Here is an 18186-nt window from a genome sequence, read left to right as displayed (position 1 = left end):
AGTACCTGACTTTACTAACACACACGTGTCTAAATGAACACAAATCTCCACAAGCACACTCCAACATCTAGTGGAACATCTTCACAAAAGAGTAGAGGGAATTCAAAGAGAAAAATTTGTGTAATGTGATGCTCAAAAAGCACATACCACACTGACGACCAGGTGTCTGAAAACTTTTGGCAATATATATTTATATATATATATATATAAACGTATTTCAAAATCCATGTTATATATACACCATTTACAGTTGTGGTATTTGGGAGACGCCAATATTTAGAACGCCTTATGATTATCAAATTTATACAACCGAGCACTTGAGATTTAAGGGCCTCGTTCAGGGGCCCAGGAGTGGCAGCTTGTTGTGAGTTAGATTTTGAACTCATGACTTTCAGATCCAAAGTCCAATTACTTACCCACTAAGCTTCATCTGATCACCACCGGGTTGCCAATGTTGGGCCCTTGAGCAAGGCCCTTAACAACAATACACCCCCCCCACACACACACACACCCCATCCCCCAAGTGCTAGGTTGTCTGAATATGATAATGATAATGCTCAGTTGCATCAAATGAGAAAAATTTAATTCTCCACCAAACTCTTGAATAAACGAGATCATTTTAGGTAATTCTGGATAAGAATATCTACCAAATGCCATAAATGTGAATGTCCAAGATAAGCTTCATAAAGCATGAGTAAAAAAACCAAAACAAAAGCCTATTCTTCGTGCTACACAGTCTTACAGCTAAATGATTAGTGTTAACAACGACTCCTCCCCGTTACACACTGGATTAGAATGTGATGCATAGAAATTAAATTACTGCAGAATTTCCACTAGAGTAAAGGAACGTATGTTTGTAGATTCTTCAGTTCAGATTAAGAAAAAAAAGTTTTTTTGCTTACTCTATGAAGTAGACCTCGCCGTTCTCGGTGTAAGCCATCTCCCAGTTTTCGGGTAAAGGGCCCAGCGGGTCCTCGTCTGCGGGGTGGCTGGGGTGTGTGTGTGTGTTCTGCGCGCTCTCCGTGGTTGCCGTTGGGAGGTTGTTGAGCCGCTGAGGTGGGGCAAAGGGGCGGACGGAGGGGTGCTCGTCCGGTTCACTCGAGTCTCCTAACACACACGCACACACGAGATAAACGCTGTGACTAAAACCGGTACAAGTCGAACGCTTATAGAAAGACTCCCTGATTATATTCTCAACTGTTGCTCTGTTAGATCAGTTCACATCAATCAGACACAGGGGGTGGGGCTCAGTACACAGTCCTCACAGCCCCACCCTCTCATTTCCTGACCCATCTGGGGTGATCCAGAGTCGTTTACACTTACCTAACACCTCCGTGTCTGTGAGGTACACTCACACACACACACACACACACACACACACACACACACACACACACACACACACACACACACCATGTCTCCAATTAGCAAAATGTGCTGAGGTGAGAGTCAAGAGCCAGAGTCACTGATATGTTTATAACACACACACACACACACACACACACACACTTCATAAATGGATGGGGAATCAAAATTAATGCAAGAATGATATAAATTGGCACATTTTTCCACCATGAATGAAACCAATTAGAAAAACAAATATCATATAAAGTCGGGTATTAAAGTAAACAGGGAATTCCTAACCGGATATTTTTATGTTCTATATTATTATGTCAGAATAATGAATAAGAGAGACGAGGCACTATGTAGGAGCGACACCACCATTACAAGTCCTAAACAACATACAATAATGAAATACAGATTAACATGGCAGAGGCAGAGCTGTAACTTTCTGGAAACAGGAAAAAGAACATCTTTTTTTTTTTTTTCAGTATTTTTCGGTGGAGTTTTTTTCTTTCTTTTTTTATCTGATTAAAGAAAGGACGTCGTGATTTAGTGTTGCGTTGAAGCTTTTCATTTTGCCTCTTATATTTATTGAGATTTTGTACGCTGAATTAATCGTGCGTTAACAAAAGTAGTGCATATAAAATTTATTTGTTAACACGTTAATAACGTTCATTTGGACAGCCCTGAGATATATATACATGCTGATCCGGTAAATTATGTCTTTTTATGTCTGTTTCTTACATCCTGTAAAATTTATGCCGTAGGCTGCTGGAGGATTTACAGAGTAAAAATTGTAATTGTTTGGCGTTTCCTGTAACATAAGTCAAACTTCAATCCATGACTTGAGTGAAGACATTTATTCCCAGGGTGTTTTAATTGAACTCATACTCAAATAATACATCTTTTGATGTTATTACATATCAGGCTGAGACACATGTTTACTTTACCCTTCATTTGTATTTTACAAAAAGGAATTAATAATATATAAAATATACATAACATCCGAATCATCAATGTTCTTTTCAAGCAATGATACTGGCCATGGCAGCCAGATGGCATGCTTTTGTCTACCCGTCGGTCGGTCGGTCTGCCTGCCTGCCTGCCAACACACACACACACACACACACACACACACACACACACACACACACACACACACACACACACACACACACACACACACACACACACACACACACACAAGCACGCCCTTACCTGTGAAGCTGCTGTTCATTTCAGGAAGCTCGTCCTCATCCTCTGTGTCGGCGGGGGCTATTCCAGCATTCTGCATCTCATTGTACGACTTTGAGCGGCGGGGCGTGGTCTCCTGGGGGCGCTGTTGGTCGTAGGGCGACGCCTCTCCGCCAATCACTTTAGCAGCGGGGGGCTGGCTCGACGGTTTGGGTGTTCCATAGTAGTTACCTTGGCAACAAAGGCATATCGGGAGTGATTTGAGGAAGAGAGCTTGAGCTTGAGCGTGTGTGTGTGTGTGTGTGTGTGTGTGTGTGTGTGTGTGTGTGTGTGTGTGTGTGTGTGTGTGTGTGTGTGTGAGAGTGTGTATGTACGGGCACGTAAGGACAGAGGAGGTGAGTGAAATCGAGGAAAGGCATTCTGGCGTCGTCTAGAGGCTGTTGAGGAGGCTTTCGGTGATTTGTGGAAGGAGAGGACACGACGGACCAAAGTGATTCAGACAAACGTATTTCTCTCAAATAAACCATAAAATATAAAAATAATTAGCATCAAATAAATATAATGTCTGTGTAGGAATATAATCCGGATATTAACAGCACGCTGCCTGGTCACACAACCGGCTCGGACTGTTTCTTTCTTCCCCTGATATGGGATTTATACTGAATTGAACTGAATTAAGCAGTTCGAGGTGATGAGTGTGATGATGGACTGCATTTCATCGGCACTGTGTTCAGATCTAACGATTTGCACAATGCTGAATACCACTGCAAATCAAAAGGAACTCGGATTTATTCTGGATGAACTGTTATCATCATAACTGTTATTGGGTTATTATACTAATAGCGAGACACTGGCTATTCAGAATAGGAATCAGATGTTGGCACACACAAAGGAATGTGGTTCCAGCTGTTCATACACTACATTTAAAAAAGTATGTTGACACCTGACCAGAAAATTGGTATGTGCTTATTGGACATGTTAGAATGACCTCCACTCTTCGGGGAAGATGTTCCACTAGATTTTGTGGAAATGGAGGCTCTGGGGTGCAGTCAGTGTTCCCATTCATCGTGTTTAATAGAGTTGAAGCGCTACGGCAGGAGATCTTTAACTCCTAACCATGTAGAGCATATCTTCATGCAGCTGGCTTTGTGCACAGGGGCACCGTCTTGCTGGACATCCTGCGTCCAAAGACGCCTGATACAATTGTGTGCCTCGGACTTTGTGGTAAGAACCACCATATGGCTGGAAAATTCAGGTGTCCCAATACTTTTGTCCACATGGTGTATATTGGGTTTAGTGGTGGTGTGTGTTTTCATGTGTAATGTTCTCGACTAGAAAACCATCTACATTTAACAAGATAAGTTTGGAATTAGACTTTAGTTTTTTTTGATTGGTAGAAAAGAGAAGGCAAATGTAGACTTTGCGAGAGTGCAGAGATAGGAAGAAAGAGAGGACAGGACAGTAGAAGAAAGAGACACAGAGATATACATAAAGAGGGGGAGAAAGGCAGGGAAAAAGTGAGAGAGATTGAGCCAGAGAGAGACAGAGACAGATAGTGAGATTGAGAAAGAGATATTGGAGGAGAGAAATTTAAAGAGAGACAGTGAAGGAGAGAGAGATTGATAAAGAGAAAGAGACAGACAATAAGATCAGCATGAATAGGAAAAAAAGAAGCAGGGAGAGAAACAAAGAAAGAGCAGCCACACAATAAAGACAAAGAGAAACAGAGAGAGACAGTGAGACACAAAGAGAAAATGGGAGAGAAATTGGAAGAAAGAGAATCAGTGAGACAAAAGGAGGGAGAAATGATTAATACTGTAGAGAGACAGAGAGAGAGAGAGAGAGAGAGAGAGAGAGAGAGAGAGAGAGAGAGAATGAAAGATAGGTAGGAATGGGTAAGAATAAACAAACAGAGACATCAGGAAATACACAGATGTTGAGATTCGAGGTGCAGAACAGCAGAAAAAGTGGACATAAATAATAAAAAGAAATCTGGAACACACAAAGCAACAGGGAGAAAAGGGAGTGGGACCGGTAGAGATGGAAAGAATAGAATAGGGCGTGAGAGAGAGAGAGAGAGAGAGAGAGAGAGATAGTGATGAAACAGTGTGAAATGTCCACGGTGTGTCCAGTTAAAGCAGCTCACATGTGCTGGACAAAACTTGCATTCAGATTCATTTCTCGAACGCCAACATGACGGTTCCTCTTAAAGCGAACGCACTGCTGTCTCCTGATTATGGTTGCAAAATTCCAGGAATTTTCAAGACTGAAAACTTTCCACGGGAATTAACGGGAATAAACTGGAAATGTACAAAACTATAGGAATGTAGTTGGAAAATAAAAAATCTTGCAGGATAATTTTCAATAAAACACCCAGAATTTTGGTATAATTAGTTGAATTTCTAGCTGCACATTCAATCAATCACATGCACACAGCCCACTTACTGCAGGACCACTGAGGCCACGCCCCCTACATGCACTACACATCATTTCTACAATCCTGCACACAAAATAACGTCAAACAATGTCTGTCTTGGTGAGTATTCATGTAAATTACATTAATATTACAAACAGACATTTATGTGCACTTCCTTGTCACGTGTGTAAGATATTGTGCAACAAAATTATACTAACATTTAAATCTCAAAAATAAAATTGTATCAATAGAAAATATATATATATATGTGTAAATAAATACATATCTAAAATACATTTGATAGAAACTTCCCCAAATTTCTAATTTCATTCCCATAAATTCCTGGAATATTTCCAAAATTCATTTCCAATTCCCATGGAAAAGTTCCGAAAAGTTTCAGGAGATTTACCGGAAATGTTCCACTCCTTTGCAGCCCTGCTCCTGACAGCTCGCCTCAGAAAGAAGAACCGGTGTGAGAGAATAAATTGAGACGCTTTAAAGAGACGGAAATTCAGCGTTTACCTTCGTAGGAGCCGATCTCCAGGAGTGTCCCGCTCTGCTCGAGCTTCAGGAAGTCCTCCACCGAGAGGAAGTTATAATCGACTCCGGGAACCTCTCGGTCACGAGGAGGGCGGGTCGTACCTGCGTCGATCAAAATCACAGGTGGGTTAGAGAAGTTACCTGGGACATGGGATTTTTTCTAGAGAACCTGGTGAGGGAAGAGGTCATAGATTAGATTTCAATTCATGTATATGTATACGTTTTCCTTATAATTGTTAGCCCCTGATGTGTTAACCGGTTAAGACTGCGGCATGTACACACTCTCTGGGATGGAATAAGGAAGAACCCTTGAGAGAAACCAGACTCGAGAGGGAACCCGTTCCCCATCTGGGTGGCACCGAATGTCCATTTATTACAAATTCAGCTTTGTTGAGGTGTCCAGCGATGTGTGATTAGATGCCGCTCGTGGTCCTGAGCCACTGTAGCAGACTGTTAACATTAAATCAAGTCCAAATTCATTCTTAATTTCATGGATCTCTGGGCCGCTGATGCGAAACCATCCAGAGCTGCACAGAGTGGCCTCCAATCGAAGAGAACATTAGGTTACATTAAATCAAAACGATCTATAACCTCGTTTGTCACCGAATGGACACATAACCCTTTATAATACATCCATGAGTTTTGGATTAGGCGGCGTTTCTGTCTTTAGGTGTCGTCGCAATCAGCTCCTTACTTTAGTATTCAGAGCACCGAACACACAGTCGGCCATTTTAGGCTCAGTCTCAATGGCAAAACCGTTCTGGTGCACTGTGGCTACTCGCTCGTTCACACTATTTATACTGCGCCAATGTGTCCAATTCACCAAAACGTGTATTTAAATCAAGAGAATCAAAGGACAGATAGGAACGTGTCAAGCAGGACACTATTATAAATACCGGAAACTAAATAGTTTCGACATACTTCAGAAAATAAAGTTTCCAGGATGGATCGAGTAGCCACATGCACTAGGACCATAAAAAACCCCAGAATGCACCCCAAAAACCAGAGAGATTCATCGCTTACTGGGTCCCCATGCTGGAAATAATAAAAGCCCCTCCGCTTGATGATGAACTCTCAGACAACTTCCTCTACAAGTGTAATCTACATGTTTGTTGTGTTGGGGCTCATAAATAATTGTGTTTGTGTTTTTTTTTTGTTTTTTTTTGGCAGAGTCACAATTCATGTTCATGTTATTCAAATTTGCTGCTAGGAAGCTGATTGAGGTATCCAAGGGGCTCTGATACTGTAAGTAGCACTAGGATACAGAAGATTGAAGAAGAAAAAAACAACAACACTTAAGCAAAATGCTTAATCAACACAAAAACCAGAAAGACCCAATTCACTATGGCTGCTGCCTGTTCAACAGATGCAAACGGCAAAATAGTGACACAAGAGCACGCGGTTAATCAAACAGCACATATAAGATCAGTGACTAACAGGAAATGTGAGTAGGAACAAACACGTGGAGAGAAAAAGAGAAAAATTCAGATTTCACTGAGAGTTAAAAAAAAAAAAAAAAAAAAGACAGATACACACAAAAAAATTTATTAAACATAAATAGATACAAAAACAGACAGACAGAAAAAAACAGACAGAAAAAAAAAGACAGACAGACAGATAGAACAAACAGAGGCAGATGTAAAGGATAGGGGTGTATGGAGACGGCTGATCCGCTGTGGCGACCCCTGACGGGAGAAGCTGAAATAAGAGGAAGAAGAGATTGCGACACAGACAGACAGGTAGCCAGATAGAAAGACAAACAAAGACAGACAGACGGACAGACAGACAGACAGACGGAAAAAAACTGAGACAGACAAACATACAAAGAAAAAGAAAAAACAGAGACAGACAGACAAAGAAAAAAACAGATAGATGGACAAACAGACAGGAAGAACAAACAGAGAGGAAGAGACAAGATAGATAGATAGACAGACAGACAGAGACTACTAATACTACTCCATATTGTTCCAAGTCGTTCCTACACATTATGCAAATGAGAAACTCAGAACAAAGTGCATTCTGGGTGTATTATTATTTATTATACAACCTGCAGAACAATTTAGACTAAACTATATTTTTTGTGTTGGAGTGTGCGAGTCTTGCGATGCATTTTCTCTCTCTCTCACACACACACACACACACACACACACACACACACACACACACACACACACACACACACACACACACAGAAATACAGCACCTGATTTTGTGATGATCCCAGTTCAGAAAGAGAACTCCACTGGGTCACTGGTGAGACTCTTCTCTCTCATCATATTTCCAAACTGACAGATGGTGCAAAAAAAAAAAAAAAAAAAAAAAAAAAAAAAAACACGGGCGGCTGTTTTAAACTCTAATCATCCTCTACCGCTCGGGTTTTTATCTGCTTCAGGTCAGAATCTGAGGCATGTTCCCGGATTAGAGCCCACTGAGGGTGTGAATAAAGAGACCATCAGTTATTTATGAGGAACCGTGAATAGAACCAGAATGCAGAAGCTGTGAAGCCACATGACGGAGCAGATCCAGGACTCTTTGAGCTGTGTGTGTGTTTATGTGTGTATCACTGCGTATGTTTGTCTGTCTCAGGGGCAATAAATGCTCAAAATACACAGGTGTGAAGATGAAAGAAGACATTGTGTAATTTAATTCCATTCAGGAAAGTTTTAGACTGTATATGGAAATGCTGAGGAAAAAATAGACCAGATGGACAAAAGTTTGTGGACATCCCACTCCACATTCAATCGCCATTCACTGTGATAGCAACCTCCACTCTTTTAGGAATATGTTCCACTAGATTTGTGGAGATCTGCCATGAGGGTGTTAGTAAATCAGGTACTGATGAAGGTGAGAAGTTTCCTGGGGTGCAGTCAATAGAGTTGGAGCTCTACAGCAGGAGATCTTTGTTTGGAAATTTCATGCTCCCACATCAAAAGACGTTCTGTACAATTGTGCGACTTTGTGGTGACGGTTTGAAGAAGAACCGCATACGACTGGAAAAATCGGGTGTCCCAATACTTTCGCTAATATACCATATATGTGTAGTAACATATCTATAATGAATAAATATTATATCAAATGTTTTGACGACTTTGACTACAGCTATCATTTTTATTATTTATTTATTTATTTATTTATTTATTTATTTATTTATTGGAATTATTCTCAGCAAGATCTTATTTTATGAGGGATGTGTTTCGCTCTGGATTCGTAGAATCTGCCGTAGAGCACTATGACTACAAATACTCTATATATATATACACACACACACACACACACACACACACACACACACACACACACACACACACACACACACACACACACGACCATTCATTCCTAATGTAATTAATCAAGCATCATCTCGTACGTTCTAAAAATGGAAGTGTGTCAGCACTCGAGGCTGCAGCTTCCGCGGACTACCTGCTCTCCTCCGGTGTCTCCTGAATGTCTCGCCAACGAGGAGCGGCTCAGATAAATGATGAAACGTCTTCGCTAATCAACACAGCTTATTCTATTCTTCTCTGGCTTGTCTCTGGGTTCAAAATCCGGCCAAGTCCTCATGAGGCTGGGAGACGATTCGCTGCAGCTCCGAGAGCTCATATCCTGGGCTTTTACACAATCAGGAAGTTCGGTCTCACAATATTCATTCAGTTGTATGTGCCTCACAGTACAAACAAACCCTAACAAAAACAAAAAAAACGACATATAGATAAAATACAGCCATTGTGTTCCAAGCTCAGGGGAAAATGTTTATATTTGTATGGTTGGTATCTTATAGAGATATAGTTAGGAAAGTGGCAGCACAGTTAATAAGATGTTGGACTTCTGATCAGAAGGTCCTGAGTTCAAATCCCAGCAACACCAAGATGGACCTGATTGTTGTTGTCAGTTGTTTAGGAAACAAACGCAATTCAAGAGATACAAGTGTTCAATCAGGAGTCATGTATCAGACAGACCAACTTTTCTTGTTCATCTTTGCTCCCAAAAAAATTCGGGCTGAAATGAGCTTGTTACAAGTTCGCAAAATTACGCAAAAATATCATGCGTTTAAATCATACTTAAATCATGCAAAACTTACTCCATTACAAGTTCAAAGTCTCCAAATCCAACACGACTGAACTAAAGATGAAGTCCTGGACACCAAGACACCACATTAGCGACAAGCCAGAAACTAGTTCAGCTTTATGAGTATAAACTCCAACCATCCGAAGCAATAAGCCTGAACAGCTGCCATGGCTAACAGCCCCCCCACACACACACACACACACACACACACACACACACACACACACACACACACACACACACACACACACACACACACACACACATACAACACTGGTGTGTGAACTTCAGCTGAGCCAAAACTTATCACTGCTAGAAAACCTGCCCTCAGGGGACAGCTCGAACTCTTGTGTGTGAATGTGTGTGTGTGTCATATTCAAATGCCATATCAACTCAACTGTGGAATCTGCAAGCTGAGAAACCCAAGAAAGAGCAGAAAGATTTATAAGTGTTGCTCTAATGACGGAGAGCCAGAGTTAATAAAGCGGCAGCACATGCGTCCCGAACACACCTGCTAGGAGTCAGAGTGTGGGCACTGAGACACACACACACACACACACACACACACACACACACACACACACACACACACACACACACACACACACACACACACACACACACACACACACACACACACACACACACACACACACACACACACACACCCCAAACCTTATCAAATCCCATTTTTCAGACTGTAATATACCAACCTACAGTGCTGGATGGAGTGGTCTGCACAGAGTGGAGGTTCATAAACCCCGCCCACTCTATCAGCTGTTACACAACTGAACGATTATCTACAAATGGCTGTCTCGGAGTGAGTGAGTGAGTGAGTGTGTGTGTGTGTGTGTGTGTGTGTGTGTGTGTGTGTGTGTGTATGAGTGTGTGTGTATATGAGTGTGAGTGTGTATAGCATCCCAGATTGCAACCTAATTGGTCAGGTCATAAAGCACTTGATCTCACATACCCATCCACGCACGTACACATGAGCTTTAAATGCTGAACCTGATGCACCAAGCAACTGTATGACACACACACACACAAAGCATTCTATCTGCTGTGAAATTTTTGCCACGCTACAAACATGTCACTTTGTAGAAAAGAGCTGTGTTGAGTCACAGTGAATCAGAGCCAGCATCCGAGGCTTCTCCAAACTTCAACACCAAAGCCTCAACACACACACACACAAACAGCATGTGATCATATCTGTCTCTCTTTTCCCTGGCCTGGCTGGGATATTGCCTCAGTTCCCTCGACTGATCTGGGATCAGTGTGTCATGCTGTTTGGTTTGTTTCTTATCGCTCCTCCGAAGACGACTCGGGTAGTGAATTACACTGTACTAGTTTACTCACTTTCAATCTTTCTTAATCTTTCATATTTCGTAGGTAAGGAAGCCAGGACTGACACAGGGTTAAAAGGGTCCAGACTGAAGTTTGACCAATTCATCGGTTTTTCCGGTTAATCGGCTATAGTTGATTGCTGGAACTATGGGCTATTGGCCTAAAAATCTATACAGATAGTTTTTCTGGGTTGCGATATCCACGAGAGCGGCCTCTAGAGGCGTTTGATTGATGCCACGTTCTGTTTATTTTGACTCTTAAGACTGCTGTACCTTAATTCAGGTTAGTTTATAGTGCATCATCTAAAGTTAACAGATAAAAATGAACATTACCTTCATTTAAAAAACGTATTAGTAAATGTTAAAATTAGCATCCAAAATTAAATAAACACTTTAACAAACAGCACGTGATGTCAGTGATTCGCCTCTAGAGGCTGCGCTCGTACTGTATAACGACCGTGGACCTTCTCAGCCGCTCCAGCAACCCGAAAAAAAAAAATTTTCCCGATAGTTCCAGCAATCAACTGTCTGTAAATCGGTTGACCGGTAGTGGACACGATAAAGGAAAAGAAGTTCGTCAGTCCTGTGCTCTACTTGTCTCACTTTTATGGATTGTGTGTGACAAAGCTAAGCTAAGCTTTGCATGTGGGACTGATGCTAGCCGGCCAGAAAGGGGGATACATGCATTTTTAATAACTTAGCGCACTCTATATCAATGCAGGCTTTTTGAATCAAGTGACAGTCAGGATATAAAGACAGCAGATAGCACTGAAAACACACATCATGCTTTGCTAATGATACATTAAAAATGAAATGTCTAAATTATACGCCTGAAACATTCGGTAACTGATCGGTGGGCAATTTCGAAGCTACAGGTCCGATTTCCACGTAGTCTGAGCTGTAATAAGCTGCAAAGCAACACACTGGGAGTTCAGGAGGTAAAAATCCACTGCTGTATTTAAAACAAGGCTTTTATAAAAGTACCAGCTCGAGCTCTGATGTGCAGCCACTTCTAAAAATAACCGGGTGTGAAAAATCTCTTTTAGTTCGCCTATTAAAAGGGAAAGAAGAAAGAGGCCTTGAGTCTCCGAAGCTATCCGTTCGCTATGCAAACACATGACCTGCATTTACACACACACACACACACACACACACACACACACACACACACACACACACACACACACACACACACACGATTTCCTGATGGAAGCGGTTCAGTAATCAGCCAGGCTTATGCTTATTATGGGATTTATCTTTGCAGGGTTCCCAGAACTGAGGGCTTATAAACTCTCTGGTTTTTACTAAAACACTATATTGACATTGACAAAAGTTTGTGGACACCACATTTAGTCCCCATTTGCTGTTATCTTCTGGGAAGATGTTTTACCAGATTGTGAAGTGTGTTGTGGAAATCTGTGCTCATTCAACCATATAGGCGTTTTGATGGTTTCTATAGCCGTGGCATCAAAATGATGGTGCTAAGAGGTGTATTGATTCAGATAGGACACCTCTGAAGATCTGGGTATGAAATGCATGGCCGTCTTTTGGTGCACTTAGCATCCTGGCATCAAGAATAACCAAATTTATCTTGCGTTGAAATGAAATACATGACACAAAGATATTACTAGTGTTACAGACACGTTAACATACCGCCCTGTCGAGCAGAAAAGCCGTATTGGGAAGGACAGACGTAGTAGAAGGTAGGGATAAATATTTTTGGAGGTAGCACATCCAGTCTTCAGCGCTCCATTTGATGTGATTGATTTATTTACTGTAACTGCAGCAGCTGTTTAGACAAAGTCAAAATCCATGAAATTATCATTGCTCGAAATATGCGCGAATAAAAGAGACAGCGGAAAAAAAAAGAGACAAAGATAGCAGACAGTGACAAATGGGAACCCAACTGTGTGGATTTCTTTGGGGAGCTGAAAGAGTCTGCATTCATAATAGAAACGCAGAGCTGAAGAAAGATACATCCAAGCCCTCAAAAAGTCATCCCAGGCTACTCGGGCAGGCTCGCGACCTCAGATAACCCTACAACTGCATCAGGACAATGGTACAGGTCGGAAAGGCACAGGAGAACCTGGATGCTGTGGAAGGTTGAGAAGGCTACATTTGAAACATTGTAATCTGGTTCATGTAGAACTTTGTGAAAACAATATGACCTGGGAATGTTGTTAGATAGAATTCCTGCCTTAGTGTGTAGTAACAAAACCACAAATCGTGCATCTTACTTAACTGTTCTCATCCTGGTGAGATGCTCTACTGGCTTGATCAGAATAAAACCATGATGAGAAGGTCAGCTCAGAGTGTCCTACTCCATCTCTCATCCCTGGGAACACTCTGGAACCAGAGATACGAGCGCGCGTTCCATTTGGAACTTGTTTTGATTGGCGCTTGGTGTATCTACTGATCACCAACATACAGTTCAGCATCAGTTCAACATCAAGCAGAACATTTACAGAGGAAAAAATGATGAAGAAACTCCAGACTCGAACTCACCACAACACACGTGACCTCATTTACACCATTTTTATTAAGTAGTTGAAAAGAAGGTTTTGGGCTCGTGATCATTGTAATAGAAATCTATCAGTGTTTGAGTTTTAATATCATTCTATGAATAGATCAGTGTGCTGAGAGTCACAGAGTCTTTACACATAAACTGAGGTGATTAAGTAAAGAGTCTTGTGATAAAAATGATAACAGAAACATTATAGTTATAATAAATCATAGTACTTTGGATACTTAAGTTCATTTGAAGGCAAACACTTTTGTACTTTACTCAAGTGAAAGTTTAAAGCGAGCACTTTAACTAGAGTCGTATTTTTCTGAGTGAATCTCTACCACTGGTGAAAACACACAAACCCTTTGTAAGTGCTTAAGTGAGCCTGCCAGCACTGAGAGATTATGTTACATGATGCTATGGTCTCCTAACTGCATCAGTGTTAAGAGCATGCGTATTGAAGAGAAGTCTTTAATCCAGAGCCTCTGCATGAAGGTGTAATAGTGAAACAAGGACAAGGAACACGTTTGAGAAATTATCGAAAATGTAGAACATACAACAAAGGAAGGTGTGGACTTTTTCATGATCGCAGATCTGTACATGAATTCGGTTGCAGATACGAAGTTAAAATATCATCAGAGGGGCTAAAAGAAACACCACTGCTATAGTGGACTTAAGGCCTAATAGTCACTTCGACTGACTTTTCTCCCAGACTTTAACATCAGCGAATGTATGACAATCAACACAATGATAATGATGCAAGAGGGATACATTTGAAATCTCTACAAACTCTAGAAAGTGATCAATGCTAGGTGAAGCAGGCTTTTCCTAATATTACACAGCCTCTCTGCAATACCTTGACCCAAAATAAAAAATAAAAAAATAAAAAATCTGGAGAACTACATTATATTAGACTTTGTTATTATGCAAAGGCCACAGACAAATCACACGATATACCCACTATAACCACAAAAACCAAGAGTCTTTAATCCCAAATGCCTTCTGGTAATCTTAACCGCATACACAAAAAGGACTCCCTCACTCCAGAGGAATACAATCTAAATTCAGCTCAAATTCACACCGTATGAGCAGATTCTTTTGACCAGTTCGGCCCCTTACGCTGACGTCATGGAGAATTCCAGCCTCTAATGCAACCATGCTGGGTGTGGTGGGGTAGTAGGAGAAAGGAGGGGAGCTACAGTGCAACAAGAATGATTGCACACCTGAGATGCAATAGCAGACAGGGGAAACAAACCTCCCCAGCAGGGCTACACAAAGCCAGTAAATTAAACTCTAACAACAAAGAAACCAGGGAAAGAGAACCTCATTCGTAATTACACGCTGATTTTGAAAGCAACACACATTAAAGCGAGACACTGGAATAGAAATAGGCGATAAGCTTAATTTATTATAACCTTAGAACCATTAATAAAACCTGCCCAACAGCTGATAGCCCGCTGCATCAATACGGTTTATGTTTAACGTCTTCTCTGAACTGTTATCCCAAATTTGGACGCACACAATTATAAAGGGCGTCTTTTGGAGGTCGACCGATTCATCTTTTGGTTTTTTTTTGCCAAGAGTTGATTGCGGGAACTCTGCAAAAATCCATACCGATAGTTTTTCCGGGTTGCTTTATACAATACGAGAGCGGCCTCTGGAAGCGAATTGCCGACACGACGTGTTTTTTATTTGAAGGAAATTTTTTTATTCATTTTTGGATAACCTTTTTTTATTTGCAGTGTTCTGTTTTGCTTTAGTTTGAATGCATGCCTTTTATTTTTCTCGATATTTATCGTCATTAATCTATTTTTTTTTTCTCTTAAAAAAGTCTTGAAACTTTTGGATACCACCTCATAAGTATTCCCAGTTTATTTCTTTCTTTCTTTCTTTTTTTTGTTTGTTAATCTATTCATATTTATTTCATTTAGCACATTTCATGATTCAGTGCTTTTTATTTTGGTTTTAAGGTGAGTACTATGCAGTACAATTTACATGGAGTTTTTTTTTTTTTTTTTTTTATCCAGTTTCCATTCTAAAATCCAATATCTGTCGACCTCTAATGCCTTTGATTGCAGAAGCAGAAAACATTCCCCTTCACTTGAACAAGGAGACCGAACCTGTTCCAGCATGATAATGTCTCTGTACATAAAACCAGCTCCATTAAGACATGCTTTGCATGGGTTGGAGTGGTGATCTGCTGTAGAGCTCTTAAATATGATGAATGTGAATTCTAACTGCACCCGAGAAACCTACTCACCTACATCAGTACCTGACTTTACTTACACTCATGTGGCCATAAATCTCCACAAAATCTATTGAAACATCTTCCCCGAAGAGTGGCGGTTATAAGAAAAGCAAATTGCGACTCAATGTGGAATGGGATTTTTGTCCTATGGTGCATAGTTAAATATTACGGATTCTATAACCAACCAGAAAATTAGATATTAGTACAGAGCTCCTTCAAAGAAATATGCATTTCAAAAATAAATAAAATAATAACGCCACTTTCGGCTCACATATATTTTTCGGGTATGTGTGTAATTTTACAGCTTTAGGAAAAGAAAAAAAAAAAAGACTATCTGTTTGGATTTCATCATGACTGAATTTGTGCTAAAATAATTTGAGGAGAAAAAAAAATAATAAATTACATACATATATACACACACACACACACACACACACATATATATATATATATATATATATACTGAATGAATGGTAGTTTTGAGGCTCTTCGATGAGGCAAGTCAAAACAAATCCACATAAAGCTATGAAAACTCAAACAACCAATATTTACAGCAGTGTTGAGCAGAAAATTATGCACAACATGATGAAACTTGAGGGTGAATTAGCTATAGAATTATATAGGCGATTCACTCCAAATCTCCGCGACGGTGTCAAAATGGCGACCCTTGGGCCGGATCTTCACCGAAGTCCCCAGAAGCCAAATCGGGCGATTAGGGTGGGTGCGGAAGTGAGAAACTCACGCGTAAGTAATGCATGTGGTCAGAATAGCACTAGATGAACAGCTCCTGATGTAAACAGGACCATGTGTTTTTGGCACACTGACATATGATGGTTGGCGCTCCCTGTGACTGTGCGTGCAGCTATGTGCTGCCATCTGTTGGCATGTTCTAAAAAAAAGTCTTGGACCTTTTGGATACCACCTCACATGTATTTCCAGTTAATTTCTTACTATCATTCATTCATTCATTTTCTCCCGCTTATCCGTAATTCGGGTCGCGGGGGCAGCAGTCTAAGCAGGCCCCCGCCTTCGACTGCTGCCCAATCCTCACAGCACCGTCCCTTACGGTCCCTCCTGCAGGTGGTGAGCCCACTGGAAGGCGGCCCAACGTCACGGACCTTGATATTTCCCTCGTAAGGGACCCCTGGAGCATAGAGGGTTAAGGGCCTTGCTCAAGGGCCCAAGAATGGCAGCTTGGCGATACCGGGGCTCGAACCCCCGACCTTCCGATCGGCAACCCAGCGCCTTAACCGCTGGAGCCACCACTCTCCCTAATTTCTTACTATTTCTTTCTTTTTCATTTGTTTGTTTGCTTGTTTATGTCACGCTTTGAGGATTTTTTTGTTTTTTTAAACGTTTTTTTTTTTTTTGTGCCCTCAACACAAATAAGTTTACTGATGAATCATGTGATGATTATCACTTTTGGCCTTTCTGTATCAATAAGTTTTAAATAACCAGTACTTTGGAAAGTACTTAATGTTTCCTATTCAGGAAACAGCAGATAGTCAGAAAGAAAGCCAACGTACTCCTCGCGCGCCCCCTTTAAAAATCACAAACGGCTATTTGAAAAACACGAAGTCCATCCTCTCAGATGGGGATTGTTTTTTTTTCCCCCACCAAAGCTAAAGCTCACAGCTTTGAGGCTTGATTAAATTTTTCATGAGCGTGAATCAGTGAGTAATATCGGCTACTCGAGCTCTCTCAGCAGGCCTTCCAGTCTCTTTATCTTGCACAGATACCCATCATTCTGTTCTTTCATTCTCCCTATTCATATATATATATATTCCTCTTTCTATTATTCTCCTTCTTAGTAAATGTATGGAAAAAAAAAAATTCAATACTTCACACTATATCCTTTTTTTCCACTTTTTTTTTACTCAGAAATTAGATGCCTGGAATAAGAATCAGGGTCAAAGTTTTTTTTTTTTAATCCAGATCAATAAGGATGTATAAGGAAGCCTTCAAACATCAGCAGATCAAGAAAAGCATGTGTTCTCCTGTCGGATAACCTTTAGTTGAACCGCAGGAAACATTTGTCTACTGTATATCCCCTACAGTGTCTATGTTTCCTTTAATCTTTCGTCTTCCTAATGGGTACAGTCTGTCACAGAGCCGCATGTTCCCTCTAGTCCCCTGGCGTATTACATTTTTTCTACAGTTTGGTATATTTCCTCAAAGATCATATATGTTTCTTCGTTTTCTTGTGGTTTCTTAAACGCTTTTCTGGTTCACTAGGTCTGGGTGTTTCCTGCATTCCTGAACGTCAATGGTTTTAAAAGACCCTCGAGTTCCTATAAATGAGCTTTTTCCCTCCCCAGGGTTCCAATTTGCCTCCATGTAGAGTTTAAAAGAGTTCTTACGGGTTAGATGTCCTAATCAACGTTCAGTATGGTTGCCTATGTTATATAGAGTTTACACACTTCTCCAAATTCACCATTACTAAGCATAGGCCAACTAGGCAGTCGCAATGAGTGCCCCATGCCCTGATGCCCATGCTTTTCCCCCTTGCCCATTATTTACCTGTTTAATA

General features: G+C 40.8%; 1 protein-coding gene across 40 annotated transcripts in view; it reads right to left on the bottom strand.

Annotated features, from left to right (window-relative positions):
• The window catches only part of magi1b (membrane associated guanylate kinase, WW and PDZ domain containing 1b), a 134974-nt gene that overhangs the window by 53551 nt on the left and 63237 nt on the right, over positions 1 to 18186 (bottom strand). For all 40 annotated transcript variants that reach the window (XM_083534710.1, XM_083534715.1, XM_083534712.1 and 37 more), the window contains 3 exons: positions 5477 to 5596; positions 2563 to 2769; positions 903 to 1107 (listed from right to left, as the gene is read on the bottom strand). In XM_083534710.1, the coding sequence (XP_083390836.1) occupies positions 903 to 1107; positions 2563 to 2769; positions 5477 to 5596 (532 nt within the window). The remainder of the gene's footprint in view (positions 1 to 902; positions 1108 to 2562; positions 2770 to 5476; positions 5597 to 18186) is intronic.

Source organism: Silurus aristotelis, assembly GCF_946808225.1.
Source record: "Silurus aristotelis genome assembly, chromosome: 28".
NCBI classification, from domain to species: Eukaryota; Metazoa; Chordata; class Actinopteri; order Siluriformes; family Siluridae; genus Silurus; species Silurus aristotelis.
Note: the sequence above shows the minus strand (reverse complement) of the source record. Positions and strands in the feature narration are given on the sequence as shown.